Raw genomic sequence first — 19,535 nt, forward strand, 5'->3', positions numbered from 1 at the left:
GAGAACCTAACAGAGTCCCATGTGAAATATCTCTGGGATGGAACCTCCTAAACACTTGCCACTCAAAATGGAGTCCACAATGAAGCAGCATTGTAACTGCTAGGGAGCTTCTTAGTTAGAAATGCAGAATCTCAGGCTCCACTCCAAAACTACAGAATTAGAATCTGAATTTTAGTAAGATTCCCAAAGTGACAGGTATTCACTTTACAGTTTAAGAAATCTTCTCCTTAGCCATTATCATAAATCCTGGACTGCGTCAGAGAGAAGATCATTAGCGATTAGTCCTGTCTTGAGAGTAAATATAGCCCTCCATCTTGTTCCAACTTGCTTCTTACTGCTTCCAATTCTCTATGTTCACTGGAAGGCAGTAAAGCACAGTAGTGATCAGCCTGAGTTCCATAGTCCCAAACTGTATGACCTTGGGCAAATTACCTAACCTTTCTGTGCCTCAGTTACATCTGTTAAAGATGGAAAATTACTGCATCTACTTCATGAAGTTGTGTGACAAACGTGTTAATACTACATGTGAAGTGCCTGGATATAAGAAGTGCTCAACAAGTGTGAGCAGCTGGCTGCTATTATTGTTAACTGTTTCTCTTGCCAGTAGTAGCTTCCACATTTCTCAAATGCCTATTCAAAATATCCTAGACAACACTGACCTCTTGAGAGTAACTCATATCATTCTGCTCATTAAAATCAAGAAACACTGCAAAGTCTGGGTGCTGGAGCATCAAAGACAAATAAGACATAATATTTGCTCTCAAAGGTCTCATATGCTAGTAAGTAACAAATATATACAACTAAAATAATATGTGGTGTTACAGTACATTATGAAAAATAAGTGTTACAGAAAAGAGGGAAATTCAATTTTGTCTTGGAAGTTCAAGGCAGTTACCACAATCAGTCCAAACAAATTAGAAAACAGGGTTTGTACAGCAGTGGTTCTATTTCCACGTAGAGAGACACACTTCCATCAGTAACAGTGTCTTCACTAGTAGGGTGATTCTCAACAGAAGGAAAGGTGAGTATCAACCAGAGATACATGGCAGAAACTTGTTAGGTTGGGAACATAATTTTCAAAAAGAGAAAAGACAAAAGATGAACCTAGAAAGATAAATGGGAGAATGTTATAAAGGGTTTTGAATGGTTCACTAAGGATTTATACTTTATTCCAGTAAGGGAAATTAACATAAACTGGGAAATGCAATGTGTTACAGATCTTCACAAATGTGATGAGTAATGACTAAGCATCTTCTGACATTCATTTTCTGCCAGTCACTGCTCTAGGAACTTTCACATGTTGAACTCATTTATCAGATATAAAGGCATTTACTATATGCCAGGCACTGTGACAGGCTCTGAGAATATAAAAATGAGTAAGAGATGTTGAATTTACAAACTTCTTAGTGAAACCAAGTAGTCAAATAAATGCTTTAATAGAAAATAAGTACATGGGAGTAGTACAGAGAGAGACAAATGATGAATTTGGGGAAATGTGAAAAGGCATCACAGAAGAGGGAAGACTTGAACTGGCCCTTAAAACATGACTCAGGTTTGCCAAACAGAGTAAGGAGGAAGAGGATATGCAAAGATGCACAGCTATGAAAGTCTAGCTAGAGTACAGGCTGCTAAAGAAGAGTGACAGGAGATGAGATGATTAAAAAAAGTTTAGTAGATCCTACAGAGGCCACTTCTCCAAAGTCGAGAAACAAAACTAACCTACCACATACATAAAAATACAAAGAGCAACTTAGACAAAATGAGATGGCAGAGGAACATTTTCCAGATGAAGGAACGAGATAAAACTCCAGAAGAAAAACTACCTGAAGCAGAGATAGACAATCTACCCAAGAAAGAGTAATGATCGCAAGATGATCGAAGAATTCGGGAGAAGAATGGATGCACAGGGTGAGAAGTTAGAAGTTTTTAACAGAGTTAGAAAGTATAGTGAACAACCAGAGATGAAGAATATAATAACTGAAATGAAAAATATACTAGAAGGAATCAACAACAGACTAAATGATACAGAGGAATGGATCAGTGGGCTGGAAGACAGTAGCAGAAATCACTGCCACTGAACAGAAAAAAGAAAAAAGAATGAAAAGAAATGAGGATAGTTTAAGAGACCTCTGGGACATCAAAAATCACTAATAATTCACATTATAGGGGCCCCCAAAAGGAGAAGAGAAAGAGAAAGGGCCTGAGAACATATTTGAAGACATAACAGCTGAAAACTTCCTTAAGGTGGAAAAGGAAGGAAAAATAAACAAATGGGATCTAATCAAATATAAAAGCTTTTACAAAGCAAAGTAAACCATCCACAAAACAAAAAGACAATGTACGGAATGGCAGGAAATATTTGCAGATGATATGACTAATAAGGAATCAATATCCAACATTTATAAACAGCTCATACAACTCAACATCAAAAAAAAACCCGATTAAAAAATGAACAGAACCGAACAGACATTTTTCCAAAAAGGAAATGCAGATGGCCAACAACATTGTTAATCATCAGAGAAATGTAAGTCAAAACTACAATGAGGTATCACCTCACATGAGTCAGAAGGGCTATCATCAAAAAGTCTACAAATAATAAATGCTGGAGAAGGTGTGGAGGAAAAGGAACCCTGCTACACTGTTGGTGGGAATGCAAATTGGTGCAGCCACTATGGAGTACAGTGTGGAGGTTCCCTTAAAAACTAGTTACCATATGATCCAGCAATCCCACTCCCAGGCATATATCCAGGAGACAAACACTCTTAATTCAAAAAGATACATGCACCCCAACATTCACAGCAGCACTACAATAGTCAAGACATGGAAGCAACCTAAGTGTCCATCAACAGATGAATGGATAAAGAAGATACAGATACACACAGACACAGACACACACACACACACACACAAACACAATGGAGTATTACTCAGCCATAAAAAGAATAAAATATTGTCATTTTTAGCAACATGGGTGGACCAAGAGATTATCATACTAAGTGAAGTAAGTCAGACAGAGAAAGACAAATATTATATACCACTTATATGTGGAATCTAAAAAAAATAACACAAATGAACTTATTTACAAAACAGAAAACAAACTCACAGACACAGAAAACAGACTTACGGTTTTCAAAAGGGAAAGAGGGCTAGGGGTAGGGATAAATTAAGAGTATGGGATTAAAAGATACCACCATATATATAAAATAGATAATAAGGATTTACAGTACAGCACATGGAACTATATTCAATATCTTGTAACAACCTATAATGGAAAAGAATCTATAAAAGATACATATAGGGCTTCCCTGGTGGCGCAGTGGTTGAGAGTCCGTCTGCCGATGCAGGGGACACGGGTTCGTGCCCCGGTCTGGGAAGATCCCACGTGCCGCGGAGCGGCTGGGCCCGTGAGCCATGGCCGCTGAGCCTGTGCGTCCGGAGCCTGTGCTCCGCAAAGGGAGAGGCCACAACAGTGAGAGGCCCGCGTACCGCAAAAAAAAAAGATACATATATATCTGAATAACTTAGCTGCACCTCCCCCTGAAACTGATGCAATACTGTAAATCAACTATACTTCAATTTAAAAAATTAAATTTTAAAAAAAGAAGATGAGTAGAGTAGGATGTTGAAGAGAATTGTCAAGCAATGGAGTATGGACTTCATAAGGTTTTTAAGCACAAGAAAGAAAAAACTGAATGGGCTTTAGAAAGATCACTTGGTCAGCTGGGAGAGTTAGGAGGTCATTACAATTGTATAGGCAAAAGATGAGGGCTTGAAAGTTATTTAAACATAAATATCACTGAATGATATTTAGGGATAACTGATAGGACTCAGTGACTGACTAGATACAGGTAGGATAAGGGGACCTAGGATGGTACCCAGGTTTCGGAATGGTGCAACTGGATAGATGGTGATGCTACTCACCAGGATAAGCAGAGGTAGAGCCAGTAATGGCATTCAACCCCCAACCATTGAGTGAGGTGGTGATTATTTTTCCAATTTTACACACTGGGTAAATAAGATTCAACAGGCTTTAGGAACTTACCTAGGGGCTGACAGACTTAAATGATTGAGCCAGAATTCACATTCCAATTGATACTACTCTAAAGACCATGCTAACTCCCTCAAAGGTAGAGTTAATTCAAGTTTTAAATCTTGAAAGAGACATAACAACAGAGTGTAGCAAACTGAGGGGATGTGGTAGATGAAGTATGGGATAATACAAAGAGGCCTGTCCAGGCAGATCCTGTGCCATTAATGAAATAGGCAATAAACTGAAATATATACTAAGCAAAAATCTCTTTGAAGCCAGTTAATAAAAAAAAAAAAAGCACATCCACGGATACTATCACAGAGCAGTGAGAAGAGAATCACACGCTGATTTTGGGAACATGCAAGAGATGTCAGTGTAAGAAACTGAGAGAGCATGATTACAGAGGCAATGGTACCCAATGGAAGGAGTGGTGCTATAGCCAAGAACAGAGCTGAACTCACTATTCAATCGTTATAAGATGTAATAGAAAAAAAACCCAACCCAAACCTGAATGTATTCACGCCTCTGGTTTAGACCTTATCACCATTACAGGCAAAGGGGAGGAGCTGGATGCACAGCAGTTCTCAAATTTGCACACTGGAAACACCTGGGGAGCTTTAAAAACTACTGCTGTTTGGGTTCCACCCTCAGAGATTCTAATTTAATTGGTATGAATGAAATCTGGGTATTTGGAGTCTTAAAGGCTCCCCAGTTGATTCTAATATGCAGCAAAATTTGAGAACCATAGGGATAGAAGTCAAATGATACCACAAGGTGCACAATTATCCAAATCCAGAATGTGTAATATGCTAACAGAGTCAAATGAACCACTTTTTTCCAAAGAAAGTGGTAGGAAGTACTGTAAGAGCGGAACCAGAGCTCCTTGGAGAGGTTATCTTTCCAGAACTGGGGCAGAGAAAATAAAAGATGAGCCTGGAGCAGTAAAGTAGTCCTCAGAAATGCGTGGAGACATATCAAAAGGGCATAGGAGCCAACCTGAAAGAATGGCCAATAGCCAAAGGTAGAACAGTTTGAGCAACAATATGAATTATATAGCACTGGATTATAACCCAGAGTACTCCAGGGCCCACACAGATACAAGCAAGTAACTGAATAAATAAATGTGGGGCAAGAGACAGCCCTTCCTTACAAAAGAATAACTCCAATGTGGAAAAGAATAATAACAACAGAAAAATCACATCATTGGAACACAAGAGTGTTTATGATGAAGTAAGTACTGAAGGCAAGATCCATGAGTGAATGCTAAATTGGTGGGAAAAATTTGAAGATAAATAGAATATGTGCCTAGTCTCAAAATATCTCCCCCAAGATATTTATTAATAACAAAGGAAAAAAACAGCAACTTTACAGTGCAGAAGTCTGGTGAACAGTACCTTACCCAAGTGATCAAAATTAACATCACCAAATATAAGATGTATCAATATTATGGAGCACTGTTATGATACACTGAGAAGGGCATATAACTTGAGGTACTCTTGCTAAAAATGCATAATCTCAATCTAATCATGACAAAACATCAGACAAACCCAAACTGAGGAACGTTCTACAAAATACCTGATCAGTACTCCACAAAAATATCGAAAGTTAAGAAAGAGAAGAAAACACTAAGAAACCATCACAGACTGAAAGAGACTAATGACACAACTATTAAATGTGATTTGGGATCTTGGATTGGATCCAGGAACAGAAATTAATTAGCAGAAAAACTGATGAGGGCTTCCGTGGTGGCGCAGTGGTTGAGAGTCCGCCTGCCGACGCAAGGCACATGGGTTCGTGCCCCGGTCCGGGAAGATCCCACATGCCGCAGAGCGGCTGGGCCCATGAGCCATGGCCGCTGAGCCTGTGCGTCCGGAGCCTGTGCTCCGCGACGGGAGAGGCCACAACAGTGAGAGGCCCGCGTACCACAAAACAAAAAACAAAACACAAAAACTGATGAAACCTGAATAAAGACTGTAGTTTAGTTAATAGTATTACACCAAGGTTAATTTCTTGGTTTTGATAACTGCACTTATAATTATGCAACATGGTAATATTAAAGGAACTGAAGAGTATTATCTACTACTTTCACATCTTTTCTATAAACCTAAGATTACTTCAAAGTAAAAAGTTTTTTTTTTAATCTTGGGAGACATAAAAGTCAAAATAATACATGTCTGAATACTGAAGAACAACTGAGAAAATTTCAATATAGGGTAGACACTTTTATAGTAAAGAATTATTAATTTTTTAGTGTGATTACATTAAAAATTAGAGATGTATCTTGAGGTATTTCTGGGTGAGACTACACGATGTCTGCAATTTCCTTTAAAATATTTCAGGAAAAAAGTTGAGGAGTGGTCACATACAGATTCCAAAATGTTGATAATTATTAAACCTAGGTAATGGGTACCAAACTGTTACTTCTGCTTCTTAGGAAGGAGATTTTTTACTATTTGATTACCCAACTCTGAAAAGGTTGGAGTTTGCATGCACATGTGTATGTGTGTTTTGTCTTCTTTGCCGGTAGGATCACAAATAGCCTTACTTTTATGGTTAATTTTTTTTTAATTTTTATTGTGGTTAAATATTCATAAGATAAAATTTATCATGTTAACCATCTTAAAGTGTATAGTTCTATGGCTTTAAGTACATTCACAGTATACCATCACCACCATCCATCTGCAGAACATGATTAAAATTTTTAATTGAAAATAATTATTTAAATTTTAGTCATTCATTTTTTTTGACTAGTTAATACATTCACATAGTTCAAACTTCAAAAAGATACAAAAAAGGATATAAAGTGAAGAGACTCCCCCAATTCCGACCCCGGCCACCTGATTCCCTCCTCCAGAGGCAGCTTATCATATTTGTCCAGACATATTTTATGCACTTAAGCAAATTACACACACACACCTTTTTAAGGCAAACGGTACATATTATTCACAATTCCATGCTGAGTAAATAATCTCCTTCCTTCAAAGGCCCACCCAACACCCTAAAGAAGCTTTCCCAGACCACCAACGTTAATAGTAATCTTCTCCTATAAATCAGCTCTTATTTGTCATTACTGAATTGGCTCTTTTCATGCTGGCTCTTGCAATGCCAACAATCATTTTAGGTATATGAGCTAGTTCACTAGCGAGACTGCAAGCAACTTGTAGAAAAGAGGCATGTCATACAATACAGTGTTTTGTACCTAATAAACACTTAGTAAATGTTCTCAAGCAAGGAATCATCAATGAATAACAAACAAAACTTAATAATAATGATATGGCTTGGATATAAAATATAATTTTTCATTTATCCTATTAATTTTTTAGTTGGTTTATTACTATCCCCAAGATTGAAAGTACTTCCAATTTATAAAAACTGCCTGCAATGTCTTGCCCCTGGTGGACATGAACTCCATCAAGCTACATTCATTTTACTTCTTTGATAATTTCCTCCTCTAAATTTTCTCTACTTTTCCTAAAACCTCTATTATTTGGATATTGGGTCTTTTGGACTAATCCTTAGTACTGTCTCTTTTTTTTTCTTTTAATCTTATTTTTCAACACTTTGTCTTTTTCCCTTTTGTGGGAGAGCCAGACTATCTAAGCACTACTTTTTGGGAGCTCAAATTTTACCAGGTCAAGTTATAAAATCATTCTGAGACTTTGTTGAGAGCAGTGATGTGATTAACGAAAGAATCTAAAGCTGTGTGTGTCCCATACTCTTCCACATAACAACAGTGCATCTTCAAGATATCAGGATGTTTAAAAGAGAGAGAGGCCCACAAATTTGGATCCACCACCCTGGGAGATTAACAATACACATTAACATATTAAAGACTGAAAAGTCTGGCTTTAAGAACTTATGTACCTACGTTGAATACAGAATTTCCAAAACTTAACTGCTGAATCTTTACTTTTTAAAAACTCCTATTAACATCTCAGAGAAGGTGAGTGTTCTAATGAAGAGCTGAAAGGATGCAAAAAACCTCTAATTTGCTCAACTCTTTGTTCCAACTTTTAACTCTACAATCCCAGAAAATCATGTGACCTCCGGGAGTCTCAGTTTTTTAACGCTAAATCTTTCTAAAGTCTTATAAATAATATATTATTAACACCAAGGATGACTATATTTTTAACTGGGGAAGTATATACTACAGATTTCCTTTTCTTTCCTCCTATCTCTTAGTTCATTTGCTCTTTATAAATGTGTTTAAGTTTACCCTATTTTTTGAAATGGAAAAGCTAAGAGTATTTTTCATAATTGTTTTCATATTTCTGCTAATTTTTTGGTCTAGGTGAGCATATAGCTCAGAATGGTCCCAGTTTATGTTCTTATCCCAGAAAAAATTATTAATAATATCCATTTTCACTCTAAAAATGCCTACGTTTGGATGATGAAGTTTATGGTCACTCTATCTTTATTCTGTTACCACAAATTCTTTATGTTGCTATATTTAGAATAAAAGTTTCATTAAAAAAAAGTTACTGCCAAAAGTAATTCAAAGGGGTTTTACTCAAAAGTTAAAATTTTTTTCTAACAGAGTATTTATTAAATATTTGGCTAACCTTAGTCAAAATATACTATGCTTACTTAAGGAGAAATGGCCCAACTGTTATGGACTGAACTGTGTTCCCCCAAAATTCATATGCTGAAGCCCTAACCCCCAGTGTGACTGTCTGTGGAGTTGGGGACTTTAAAGAGGTCATTAAGATTGAATGAGGTCATAAGGGAGGGGCCTTAATCCACTAGGACTGGTGTCCTTATAAGAAGAAGAAGAGACACCAGGAATACACAGGCACACAGAGGAAAGGCCATGTGAGTACACACAGCAAGAAGGCAGCCATCTGCAAGCCAAGGAGGGAGGGCTCAGAAGAAACCAAATCTGTCAACACCTTAGTCTTGGACTTCAAGCCTCCTGAAATGTGAGAAGACAAATTTCTGTTGTTTAAGCCACCCAGTCTGTGGTACTCTGTTATGGCAGGCCTAGCAGACTAATACACCAACATCCTGGAGAATATATTCCAAACTCCTCTTACCTGGATATGCATATCTCTCTAACTTGTTGAGGTGTCAGAGCAAAAATAAAAAACTTCTCTTGAAACCGTTGAATACTGCTTTGAACTGGGGAAGAAAAAAAAAGAAAGATAATATTCCAATAACAAATCCAATAACACATGAACCTGCAATAACCAGGCACTTCTGATAAAGAGTCTGCCGAATTCTGAAACTTTTATGGTTAAAATACACCAATATAAAGTACTAAGCTACATTCATCTTGGACTCATGAAAGTAAAGTCACTCTAAAGCAGGTTCAATGTTAAACATTTGTCATTCTTTATTCTAACATACTAATTTTAATCAAAATATAACACAACCTTCGGGCTTCCCTGGTGACGCAGTGGTTGAGAGTCTGCCTGCGATGCAGGGGACACGGGTTCGTGCCCCAGTCCGGGAAGATCCCACATGCCGCAGAGCGGCTAGGCCCGTGAGCCGTGGCCGCTGAGCCTGCGCGTCCGGAGCCTGCGCTCCGCAATGGGAGAGGCCACAACAGTGAGAGGCCCGCGTACCGCAAAAAAAATATATATATAGGGGCTTCCCTGGTGGCGCAGTGGTTGAGAGTCCGCCTGCCGATGCAGGGGACACGGGTTCGTGCCCTGGTCCGGGAAGATCCCACATGCCGCGGAGCGGCTGGGCCCGTGAGCCATGGCCGCTGAGCCTGCGTGTCCGGAGCCTGTGCTCCGCAACGGGAGAGGCCGCAGCGGTGAGAGGCCCGCGTACCGCAAAAAAAAAAAAAAAAAAAAAAATATATATATATATATACACACACACACATATATATATGTATATATACATATAAAAATATAAAAAACACAACCTTCAAAATTATATTTCATCCTTGACTACGGTATCATCTAATGAAAAGTCTGAGGAAGTCAAAAACACCCCCCAGGAGAATTCTATCCAAGATTCAGGTCTCTTTTGTTCTTGTTTGTTTTGTTTCTTTTGTTGTTGTGTTTTATTTTCAATACTTTATATGCAATTACACAGAGCATTCATATAAGATTAAATTTTAAAACTTCTAGGTTGGGAGACTTATTAAGACACAAAATAATTATCGGCATACAGATGATTAGCTAGTTTAAAAAGATTATCTAATGAAGTCATCCTTCAGAAGTGTATTATTAAAAACTGAAGTGTATTTTCTTCTCAACGAACTTTAACAGATTCAATGATGTTCTAGTACTCATTAAAACAATGAATGCTTTCAATGAACACTTGACTGAATATGCATCTACACAGCAAAATTTTTCTAATTTTATGAGATTTAAACAGAATATAGAAAACTTGAATCACCTGGAAGAATTTTATCTATACAGAAACAATCACTGTATTAATAATCATCAGTGATGTTTAATACTAAAATACTTTTCTCCCTATACAACAGCTGCAAAGATCATTTGGGGAGGGCAGAGTACTGAGGTTTCACTCCTCTTGTAAAACAGTGGCTTTAATTCAGAATTATGAAAAAAGGAGAATTGTTACCAATTGTTCAATCACAGAAATCATTCATTTCCTTTATCTCAGTTCTCTGTCTTCATCCCCTATATCCAGTTAGTCATTAAGTCCTGTTTTGTTTTGTTTTTTAATTTTCTTATTGGCTGCCCCCTATTTTCACTACCACCATCCTACTCAAAACCTATTATTACTTTGTACAAACGAAGGAGCAACCCTGCCTCTCTGCCAGTCCCTCATGAGAACACAAGTGCAGAGCTGGTAATCCTCAGCACCACTTTTTCATCACCATTCCTCTGCTGAAAAATGCTAAGCAGAACTTATCTGTGAATGAACCATGTCTAAACTCCTTTATCTATGAGAACCTCCATAACAATGGCCTCAACTCTTTCTTAACAAATCTACATTTCCAGTGTCTCCCCAAGTCCTGCTCTATTCACTGTCAGGTCTCACAACTGTGTCATTTTTATTTCTACTCCTGTGACTACTCACAGTTCTCACCTTTCCTGATGCCCACTCTCCGACACACTCCATCAATTCAAAGCAGGCACATTCATCCTTCAAAGCTCCCTCAAGTGTCCCTCCTACTCCAGAAAGTCTTAACTTCTTCATTCATTAGGCCAATACAATATTTGAGCTTTAGGTTCACAAGTTATAGGGCTTCGTCATACAAGCATATAACTGCTTGCTACTTTTCTCTCATGTTAATATTCTCTCTCCAACTAAACAGCAAAATTCCTAAAGCCCACTCCATACTTCTGACTTCTCCACAATTAGGCTACATGACCATATCCAAATTAAATCCTCATTATATACTCGTTAACTGAGTTAACAGAAATGAATTTATCCAAATTATTTAGAAGTGAGATTGTGAAGTGATTTAATGGCTTTACATTAATGTGCATATCACTTTAAACCTGTTTAACTACACCCAGAGGCTTAATGAGTATTTCCTAATATTCAGAAATTTAAGAATAAGAAAAGATGCTGACGCTCATTAATTTGTCACCTATCAGATTACAAAGATGAAAAGACCAACAACACAATGCTGATGAGGTGTAGGGAAAATAATACATTCATACATTATTGGGAGTATAAATTGCTATGATGCTTCTGAAGCAACCAAAATTTCTCTACAAAAGTTGAATATCAAAATATTAAATAATCATACTCCTTGACCCAAAATAGTCATATCTAGGTATTTACATTTCATGAATATGCAACGCAAGTATTCAGAAACACATATGCAAAAATGCTCACAGCAGCAATGTTTCTAAGACTGCAAGAATAGTGCCCAAGATATGTTATACACTAAAATACTTCTGAATAAATAATAAAAACTGAAAACAACTGAAAATGTACATCAACAGAATACTGGTTCAGTTATGGTACATCTACAAGATAACAGACTTACTATAATCTACAGATGTACAATATATTTCTAAGAAATACAGTTAAGAAAGATTGTCAAGGCGCAGAACTCCAGAGGGCACTTTTCACAGTGGTACAAGTAGAATAATGCCTACTACCTCCACCAGAAAAGTGGCACAGTGGTTCTGTGGTTAGAAGAGCCTTGTTTAATGAAGGGGAAGAGAAAAAAGATGACATAATACGCAGAGAAACAGTTAATTATTGATATGACTCAAGCTGAGTAATAAATGAGGTTATGAGGGACTTTCCCTTTTTGTTATACTTCTATGTTTGAATTTTCAATTACTAGCATAAATTACTTTTGTAATCTGAAAAGCACAATGAAGAAATTTTAAGGAATCAAAGACTCATAATACTCTGAAGGTATTTCACAAAATACCAAACAGCTAGACATATCGACATGTAGATGTTTGTAAACAGAATGAACAAAAAGAGCTAGTCACAGAAGAACATATACACAGTATACCATCATATAAATTTCAAAAGCAATCCAATTAAACATTACATTTTTTTATACACATATGGTAAAACAAGCAAAAGAGAGAAACACAAAATCCAGAATAGTGATTTAACTCAAAAAGGAAAAGGCAAGGAAATGGCTTCAAAGATACTGGCAATGCTCCTTTCTTAAAAACTGTGCAGTGGTTTCACAGGTGTTCATTCATGGATATTCTTTATAACAATGTTTTTTATGTATTCTTTTGTACAGACTGAATACAGACAAACTTTTTAAAGAGAAAGGATTTCATCACCACAAGAAATTATCTTAAAAAAAGAAGAGAAGAAAGAAAACAGAAAATTGAAAAAAAAGGCAAAAATACTGCCTGTGAGAGCAAATTAGAATAGCTATTTAAGGGAAGAGAAGAGAGATTTTGTTAGCCTGTTTTCAGATTAGGGGATTATGCATCTGTTACAGTAAAACCTCAGCTATAGAGAACCTCACTTAGTATTACTGTGTACACTCATGCTTTCTAGATGCCACAGATTGTCATTTTAAATGCTAAAATAATTTTATTTAAACAATTTTAATAAAGCCAAACTGGAAAACTATGTAATAATGTATCTTCTTAAATAGAATATACTCGTCGTGGTTGTTTGGGGGTTTTATTTGGCATCAATACATGCATCTTGCTGTAACAGCGATTCCCTCAATACTAAAGGACTATTGGTTTCAATATTCCCAAGAGGTTTTGGAACGACATTTTTTGACTTTTTGTTTGTTTTTTTCCTACCAGGGCGCTTTCAATCTTTCCCATGTTGTTAATTAATTCCTACTCAACAGTATGTTGATGGCTTAGAAATCATCTAATCAACTACATATTAAATCGAGAATACACTGACTGGCCCACGGATGTAAAGAATATGTGCTTTGAAATACGGATTTGTTCTCTCTTTCAATTCCTGAGGCTAATTTAATTCTCAGTTCCCAAATGTAAATAGGTTTCTCCATAACAGTGTTCCAGATAAATGGATTTACCCCAAATTTTAATTTTTACAAGTATTTTCAACATTATATAACCAAATCATTAAAACTTAAGGCAATTTCTAAATGTCACTGCATTGCTTTAGACATCACGACACTAAATATTTTCATATGAAGGTTGTTACTGGAAATGATTAAATTTTTCCACTTTTATTTGGCAGACTATATGGTATTACGCCGATTTTTTAACTTTCTACTTCAAAGTCTAAAACAGCCTTTTTTAGATCACTGTTTTATCAATCTGAAATAATAAGACTATATACATTAAGAAAATTCTTTTTTTTTTCTTTTTGGGGAAGGCAGGATAAGGAAATGTTTAAGCCTTGTTATAAACAAAATCTGTTTATAAAGTTTATAAAAGCAATGATAGGCAGAACTCCTGAAAAATACATGAGTCAACAATTTTTTAGCTCAGGAGCAAAAAGTTATTTTATAAGCTCTGAGGTTTTATGGATTTCTTACATTCTAACGTAAGCTATGAGCAAAAGGCAGGTTTTCTGCTTACCCACTCTTCAACAAAAATGCCTCCGGCGTTATTTTATCTAAGCCACATGAGATACAAAAATTTTATTTTAGTAAATTTATAAAAAGCCTATTACCTTCCTTTAATTGAGGTAAATGAAAGAGAAACTCTATGAAGAATACAGAAAAGTAAGAAAATTCCTATTTCTGTTTCTGAACAAAGGAAAGTATGGAAAGCAAGGCACAAAGCCTCTTAAGAGCTCACTGCTTGGCACACCGCTGACACTAGGAGCAGAGAAGACATGCTGCTGCATCTTCTCTCCACCTCCAGTCATCTTCCTTCCAGGCATTCGATCCGGTTCTGAAACACCTTCCCCTGTAACCAGAACCCCACATGGCCTCTTATGCTCAGTCCTGCCTTAGCCATGTTCCTGAGGAGTTCCATGAGGTAGGGTCACCTAAGCACATTACTCGTCTGACTCTTTCTCTAAACACGAAGAAATAAATTTGCAATAACTCCTAAGAAACATGTGAATGAGCCATGACACTGTATGTACATTGGTATGAACCAAAAACCATGAAAAAAGGAGGAACAAAAAAATAAATTATGGAAACATTTTAAGCAGATAAATGAACCTGGTTAAAAAAAAAGTTAAAAATGAAAGTAAAATCATAAAAGAAACACAGCTGGGTAATAAACATTTTAAATGTTTGTTCCTGTTATTAATTTTAAAAATGAAAAATCTAAACAAGATACAAGTTTCCATCTACCGAAATTGCAAAGATCAATAAAGGCAGGAAGTAAAAAGTGCAACGAGAGACATTCTCTCACTTTGTGGAATTTAAACTGGCACAGCTATTCTGGAAACTAATTTAGTGATACGTTATCAAGAGTCCTTACTCTTTGATGCAATAATTCTACTCAAAGGACTTTGCACAAATGCGAACAAACACAGAATCCTTATTTCAGAATGAATGTAATGAAGGAATAAAATGCATTACTCTACCTCCCTGGCTCAGTTTTGTTAAACAAAAACAAAGCAAGGAGAAAGGGCCTGGGAAAAGCACAGCCACATTGGCCTGCCACCATCAGGCCATACTGACCCCATTAATCAGCCCTGCTCCTCAAAACTTCCTTCTAGTTCAACCAAGATGTACAAGTATAGTCCTATACAAAACTAAAAAAGCACATTGATATATTTAAGAGAGTTTTCAAATGACTTGAGACAAAAAGGGTTCTTCCTAGGATGGAAAGGAAAATGACCTCCCGGACTAACTATGAAATGCTAATTTCCCAAACAATTTATTTTATCAATAAATTCAAATACCTCTGTAAATAATTTCATTAGCCAGTAAGAAAATATGCCATTACAGCACAGAAGTCATAAACCTAGGTATAAATTTGTTAAAGTCACGTGTATCAACGTTTAATAATATAAAATTTGCTACATTTTCTAAGCAGACAACGGTTATTAAACAAAAAGCTAAAAAACGTGCGTCAAACTCTGCCATGTTAGGAAAAAATTAAGTATAAAAGATTTATTCCTTAGGAAAACAGTTTAAAAAGCTATGTTAAACAGAAACTAAGTCTCTTTGTAAAAGCATCAAAAGGTGGAACCACAGCAATAAATAAGATTTGTGTCTTTTCGTATACACACAGAAGCAATTTGAGTTCTAAGCTATAAGAAGAAAGTTTGACGAATGAAGAGTTTTATATTAGATTTCTGTCATGGTTGCCAATATTTCTTTTTATTTGTACATTTAAACATTTGGTATTTTAATGCCTCAGTTTTATAATACTAACAGCCAATCATTAATTAACAGTTGAAGGCCTCTGGCTTTACTTACTCTCTTGTCCAGAAGAAACAGATTTCTCTAACACTTACCTAAACTCGTGGGCTTGATGAGAACATCAAGGACATCATAAAAGGGTAAGTTTTTTAACTGCACATCAGGATGAACAGGAGGGATTGGGGGAGATGGCTGCTGCATCTCAAACGTGGGTTTAGTATCTTGAAGCAGCACAGAACCAACAGGAGAGGACGGCGAGTGAGGTGTAACTGAAGTGGAAGGCAACGAGTGGATTCCAGCCACAGCCAAGTCAGGTTCTACAGGTGAGGAGCTACCATCCAAACTGAAAACCGAAGATTTGATTGTGGATAAATCAGAAAGGCCTTCAAGAGTCCGTGGGTATCGGCGTCTATACAATTCTCGGATTTTAATCTGAACCGCAGGGCTGCAGCCGCTCTTCAATAAATGCAACGCCCTCATCAGGAGGTCATGCTTGCGTCCACTTTTATTCCTTCCGGCAAAGCCTAGTAACACTTGTAGTTCAGAAACCCTAAAACTAGAAACCATATTCTAAAAGGAAAGAAAAAAAAGGGATATAAGCCAATAGTCAGCCTCAAGCATATAAAAATCCTATCTAAAATCTACTGTAAAATCTGATTTTTCTAGCATTCTATCAACTGGCATGTGCTAGTAACCAGCATTTTCACATATCACTTAGAATTGTTATTGTTTCTATAGCCACCACCCCTCCCCCACCAATTACAGTCAAGTTATAGTGTTAATTACGCTTTGTTGTACTCAATTTTGGTAATCTATGGTCTATTGGTTTCTGCTAACCACTTCATTATCTGATTATGCCCAAGTGTAAACCCATATTTGCTTTATCACTATGAAATCTAAACCAAGGAAAATGTTCCTCTTCAAAACTAAGCCCTGACCAATACACAATGTAATGTCTGTTACAGTATTATCACCAATTAACCAAAAAAATTTAGGTTTCTGCAACAACGTACCTGTAAAACTTCTGAGGTTAAGCAAGAAATCTACAAAATCAAGACAGAACTGTAATACAAAATCCAATGAATTTTTTCACCCCAGCTCAAATATTAAGGAACACACAACATAAGAAAATAATATTTTTAAATATTAAAGCTAAAAACCACATACATCTTATTTAGCAGTCAAACTTCTAAAATGATTGAAGTTCTCAGCTAAGTATCCAATGTGAAAAATAGCTTTGAAGAGTAAGGATATGAGTGGTCATAAATCTTAAAAGGCAAGATACCCTCCTTGCCACTCTACCTACTTGTTCTTGGGTGTAAAATGAAGATTTTAAGTAGTTCCTGTTTCACAGGAACCATCCATTTAATTCAACAAAACCCAGTAAATTCTAAGCACTTACTGCCTCATAAACCCACCTACTTAAGTCATTTTCAGCCAATTCTGAACTCAGAGGTAAACCACACTTGGGTCAGATTTATCTGTACCACACATGCACCATCTGGCCAGAAAGAGGAGTAAGACCTGGAGCTGAGCAAAAGCCCTTTCAGAAACCAACCTTAAGGAAACTTTCCCCAGCCCTCCTCCTCAGTGCTGCACACTCTACAGCTGCCTGGGATTCCTTCTCAACCTGGTGAGTATGCAGTGGCCACACCTACAGTTGGCAGTGATTCATAATTCCTCCGTTCTGCACTTTTAAGTCTCATTGACAGCCCAGGAACAACTGCTATAACTCTGGTTTTAATTGTTGGCAATACTTGATAGTTTTCCAAAATGCAAACAAATTTAAATATATCAAAGTAATCTGCATGTACATGCTGTATCATAATTCTACTTCATATATTGTCTCCAAATTTCATATTGTACAAGTCAGAGAATACTAAGTTGTAATCCTAGCAACCATTTTATACTCTTGATCAGTGCTGTCCAATAGAAATAGGAACCACATATATAATTCTAAATTTTCTAGTAGCCACATTAAAATAAATTTTAAATTAATTTTGATAATATGCTTTATTTAACCCAATACATCAAAAAGTATTATTTCAAGATGAAAACAGTTTTTGTGGTTTAAAAATAGTCATTTTTTGGGCTTCCCTGGTGGTGCAGTGGTTGAGAGTCCGCCTGCCGATGCAGGGGACACAGGTTCGTGCCCCGGTCGGGAGGATCCCACATGCCGTGGAGCGGCTAGGCCCGTGAGCCATGGCCGTTGAGCCTGCGCGTCCGGAGCCTGTGCTCCGCAACGGGAGAGGCCACAGCAGTGAGAGGCCCGCGTACCGCAAAAAAAAAAAAAAAAGTCATTTTTTAAGTGTCAATGAGATCTTTTTCATACTAGGTCTTCAATATCCAGTGTGTATTTCACACTTGGAGCACATCTCAATTCGGACTAACACCAGTTCAAGTGCTTAGGGAGCCACATGTGGCTAGTAGCTACCACACTGGACAGTACGGCTCTAAATCATACTCTAATAGCAACATGTATCACAAATACCATGATCGTTATACTTTAACTCGCGTCATTTCCCCCATGTGTAAAAGGAAGACTTTATCTTACCCCTTATGCTATGAACAACAAAGATGGAAAACAAGAAAAATTTTGGTCTATCTCATGGCACACCAGTAACAGTCAAGGTTTCATGCATAATAAGGACTACGATAGCTTTTGGAAGTTTCCTCCCAAGCAAGAAATGCAATGCATCTTTCCCAAAGTCCTCAATCCTAAAAAAATACTTCAATTGAAATCTGCTTATATTACGGTAGCATAAATAACATTAAATCATGGAGAACGCTAACAACGCTAATAACAATCACGCTATCTGTGATTCTTTCTAAAGAAATCAAACTAACTCAGAATACACTGCTTCTCTCCTTGCACTTATTTTCAGGTATTCTTCACTTTAAGGAAACTTGTTTTACAGAAATGACAAAATAGAGTACAAGGCACCCTAAAGCTTGACTCTCAAAAAGGAATTTCTGGGAGGTCCCATAATACTTATTTCCAATGGTAACTTTATTTGGCAAAGAATGCTGAAGTAATTGGTCTAATAGCTATTGTAAACATACAAATGAAAAGGAAGAAAGAGAAAGGCTTTCAACTATGAATGCAGAATCACAGCATTCTGAAGCAAAACAGAAATCCCCCAGTTTAGGGAAGGGCAAAGGAAACAACAGGAGACAGGACAGTCTTTGCACTGCAAAATGTTGCCAAAATAAAGTATTGCCAGGCACTTGCTCAAAGATGATGGTGTTGAGAGTCAATGGTACCCTGTGGAAAGCTTCACACCAGCAATCACTAGTTGAAGGTCAAGTCCTGGCATCAAGACTTAGGACTTTGGCCAAGTCACATTATCTTTCTGGTCATCCATTTCTATTTTAAAACAACAACAACAAAAAACCTCTCCTTTATTTAGCATTCACTACTAAGATATTCTCTAAGGAGATTACTAAATCAAATTCTATGAATATGTTTTTCTTGGCAAACTTTGCTGGATCCCACTTCTTCTTAAAGTGATGCCTTTTTTTTTTTAACTCTGTCTTCAACCAATTTCAGCAGCCACCAGCTGAGGTGAGCCTGCTATGAATACTACCAAGAATGGATTTCAACTGTTACTTTCCACCAATCTCTGATGTCTACATTTCTAGTCTAATTTTTTTCAAGTGGATTTTACCAGTTCATCCTACTGCCTCCCAAAGTCTGCCCTCTAATACTTCAGTTACAATTGCTATGTGCTCTATACAGAGAAATTTCTCAATGAATGTTTGCTGACTAACTTTAAGGAAATTCAAGAACTACAGAGAACTATGTTGGCATAACTGATTTTTAAAAAG

The 19,535-nt window shown here is 36.8% G+C and overlaps 1 protein-coding gene across 9 annotated transcripts in view; it reads right to left on the reverse strand.

Annotated features, from left to right (window-relative positions):
* Positions 1-19,535, reverse strand: part of PIAS2 (protein inhibitor of activated STAT 2) — a 92,627-nt gene that overhangs the window by 52,125 nt on the left and 20,967 nt on the right. For all 9 annotated transcript variants that reach the window (XR_009566539.1, XR_009566540.2, XM_030867852.2 and 6 more), the window contains 2 exons: positions 15,803-16,277; positions 9,064-9,148 (listed from right to left, as the gene is read on the reverse strand). Coding sequence is in view for 7 of the 9 variants with exons in the window: in XM_030867852.2 (XP_030723712.2) it covers positions 9,064-9,148; positions 15,803-16,277 (560 nt within the window). In the remaining 2 variants the exon portion in view is untranslated. The remainder of the gene's footprint in view (positions 1-9,063; positions 9,149-15,802; positions 16,278-19,535) is intronic.

This window comes from Globicephala melas, chromosome 13 (genome assembly GCF_963455315.2).
Source record: "Globicephala melas chromosome 13, mGloMel1.2, whole genome shotgun sequence".
Lineage (NCBI taxonomy): Eukaryota > Metazoa > Chordata > Mammalia > Artiodactyla > Delphinidae > Globicephala > Globicephala melas.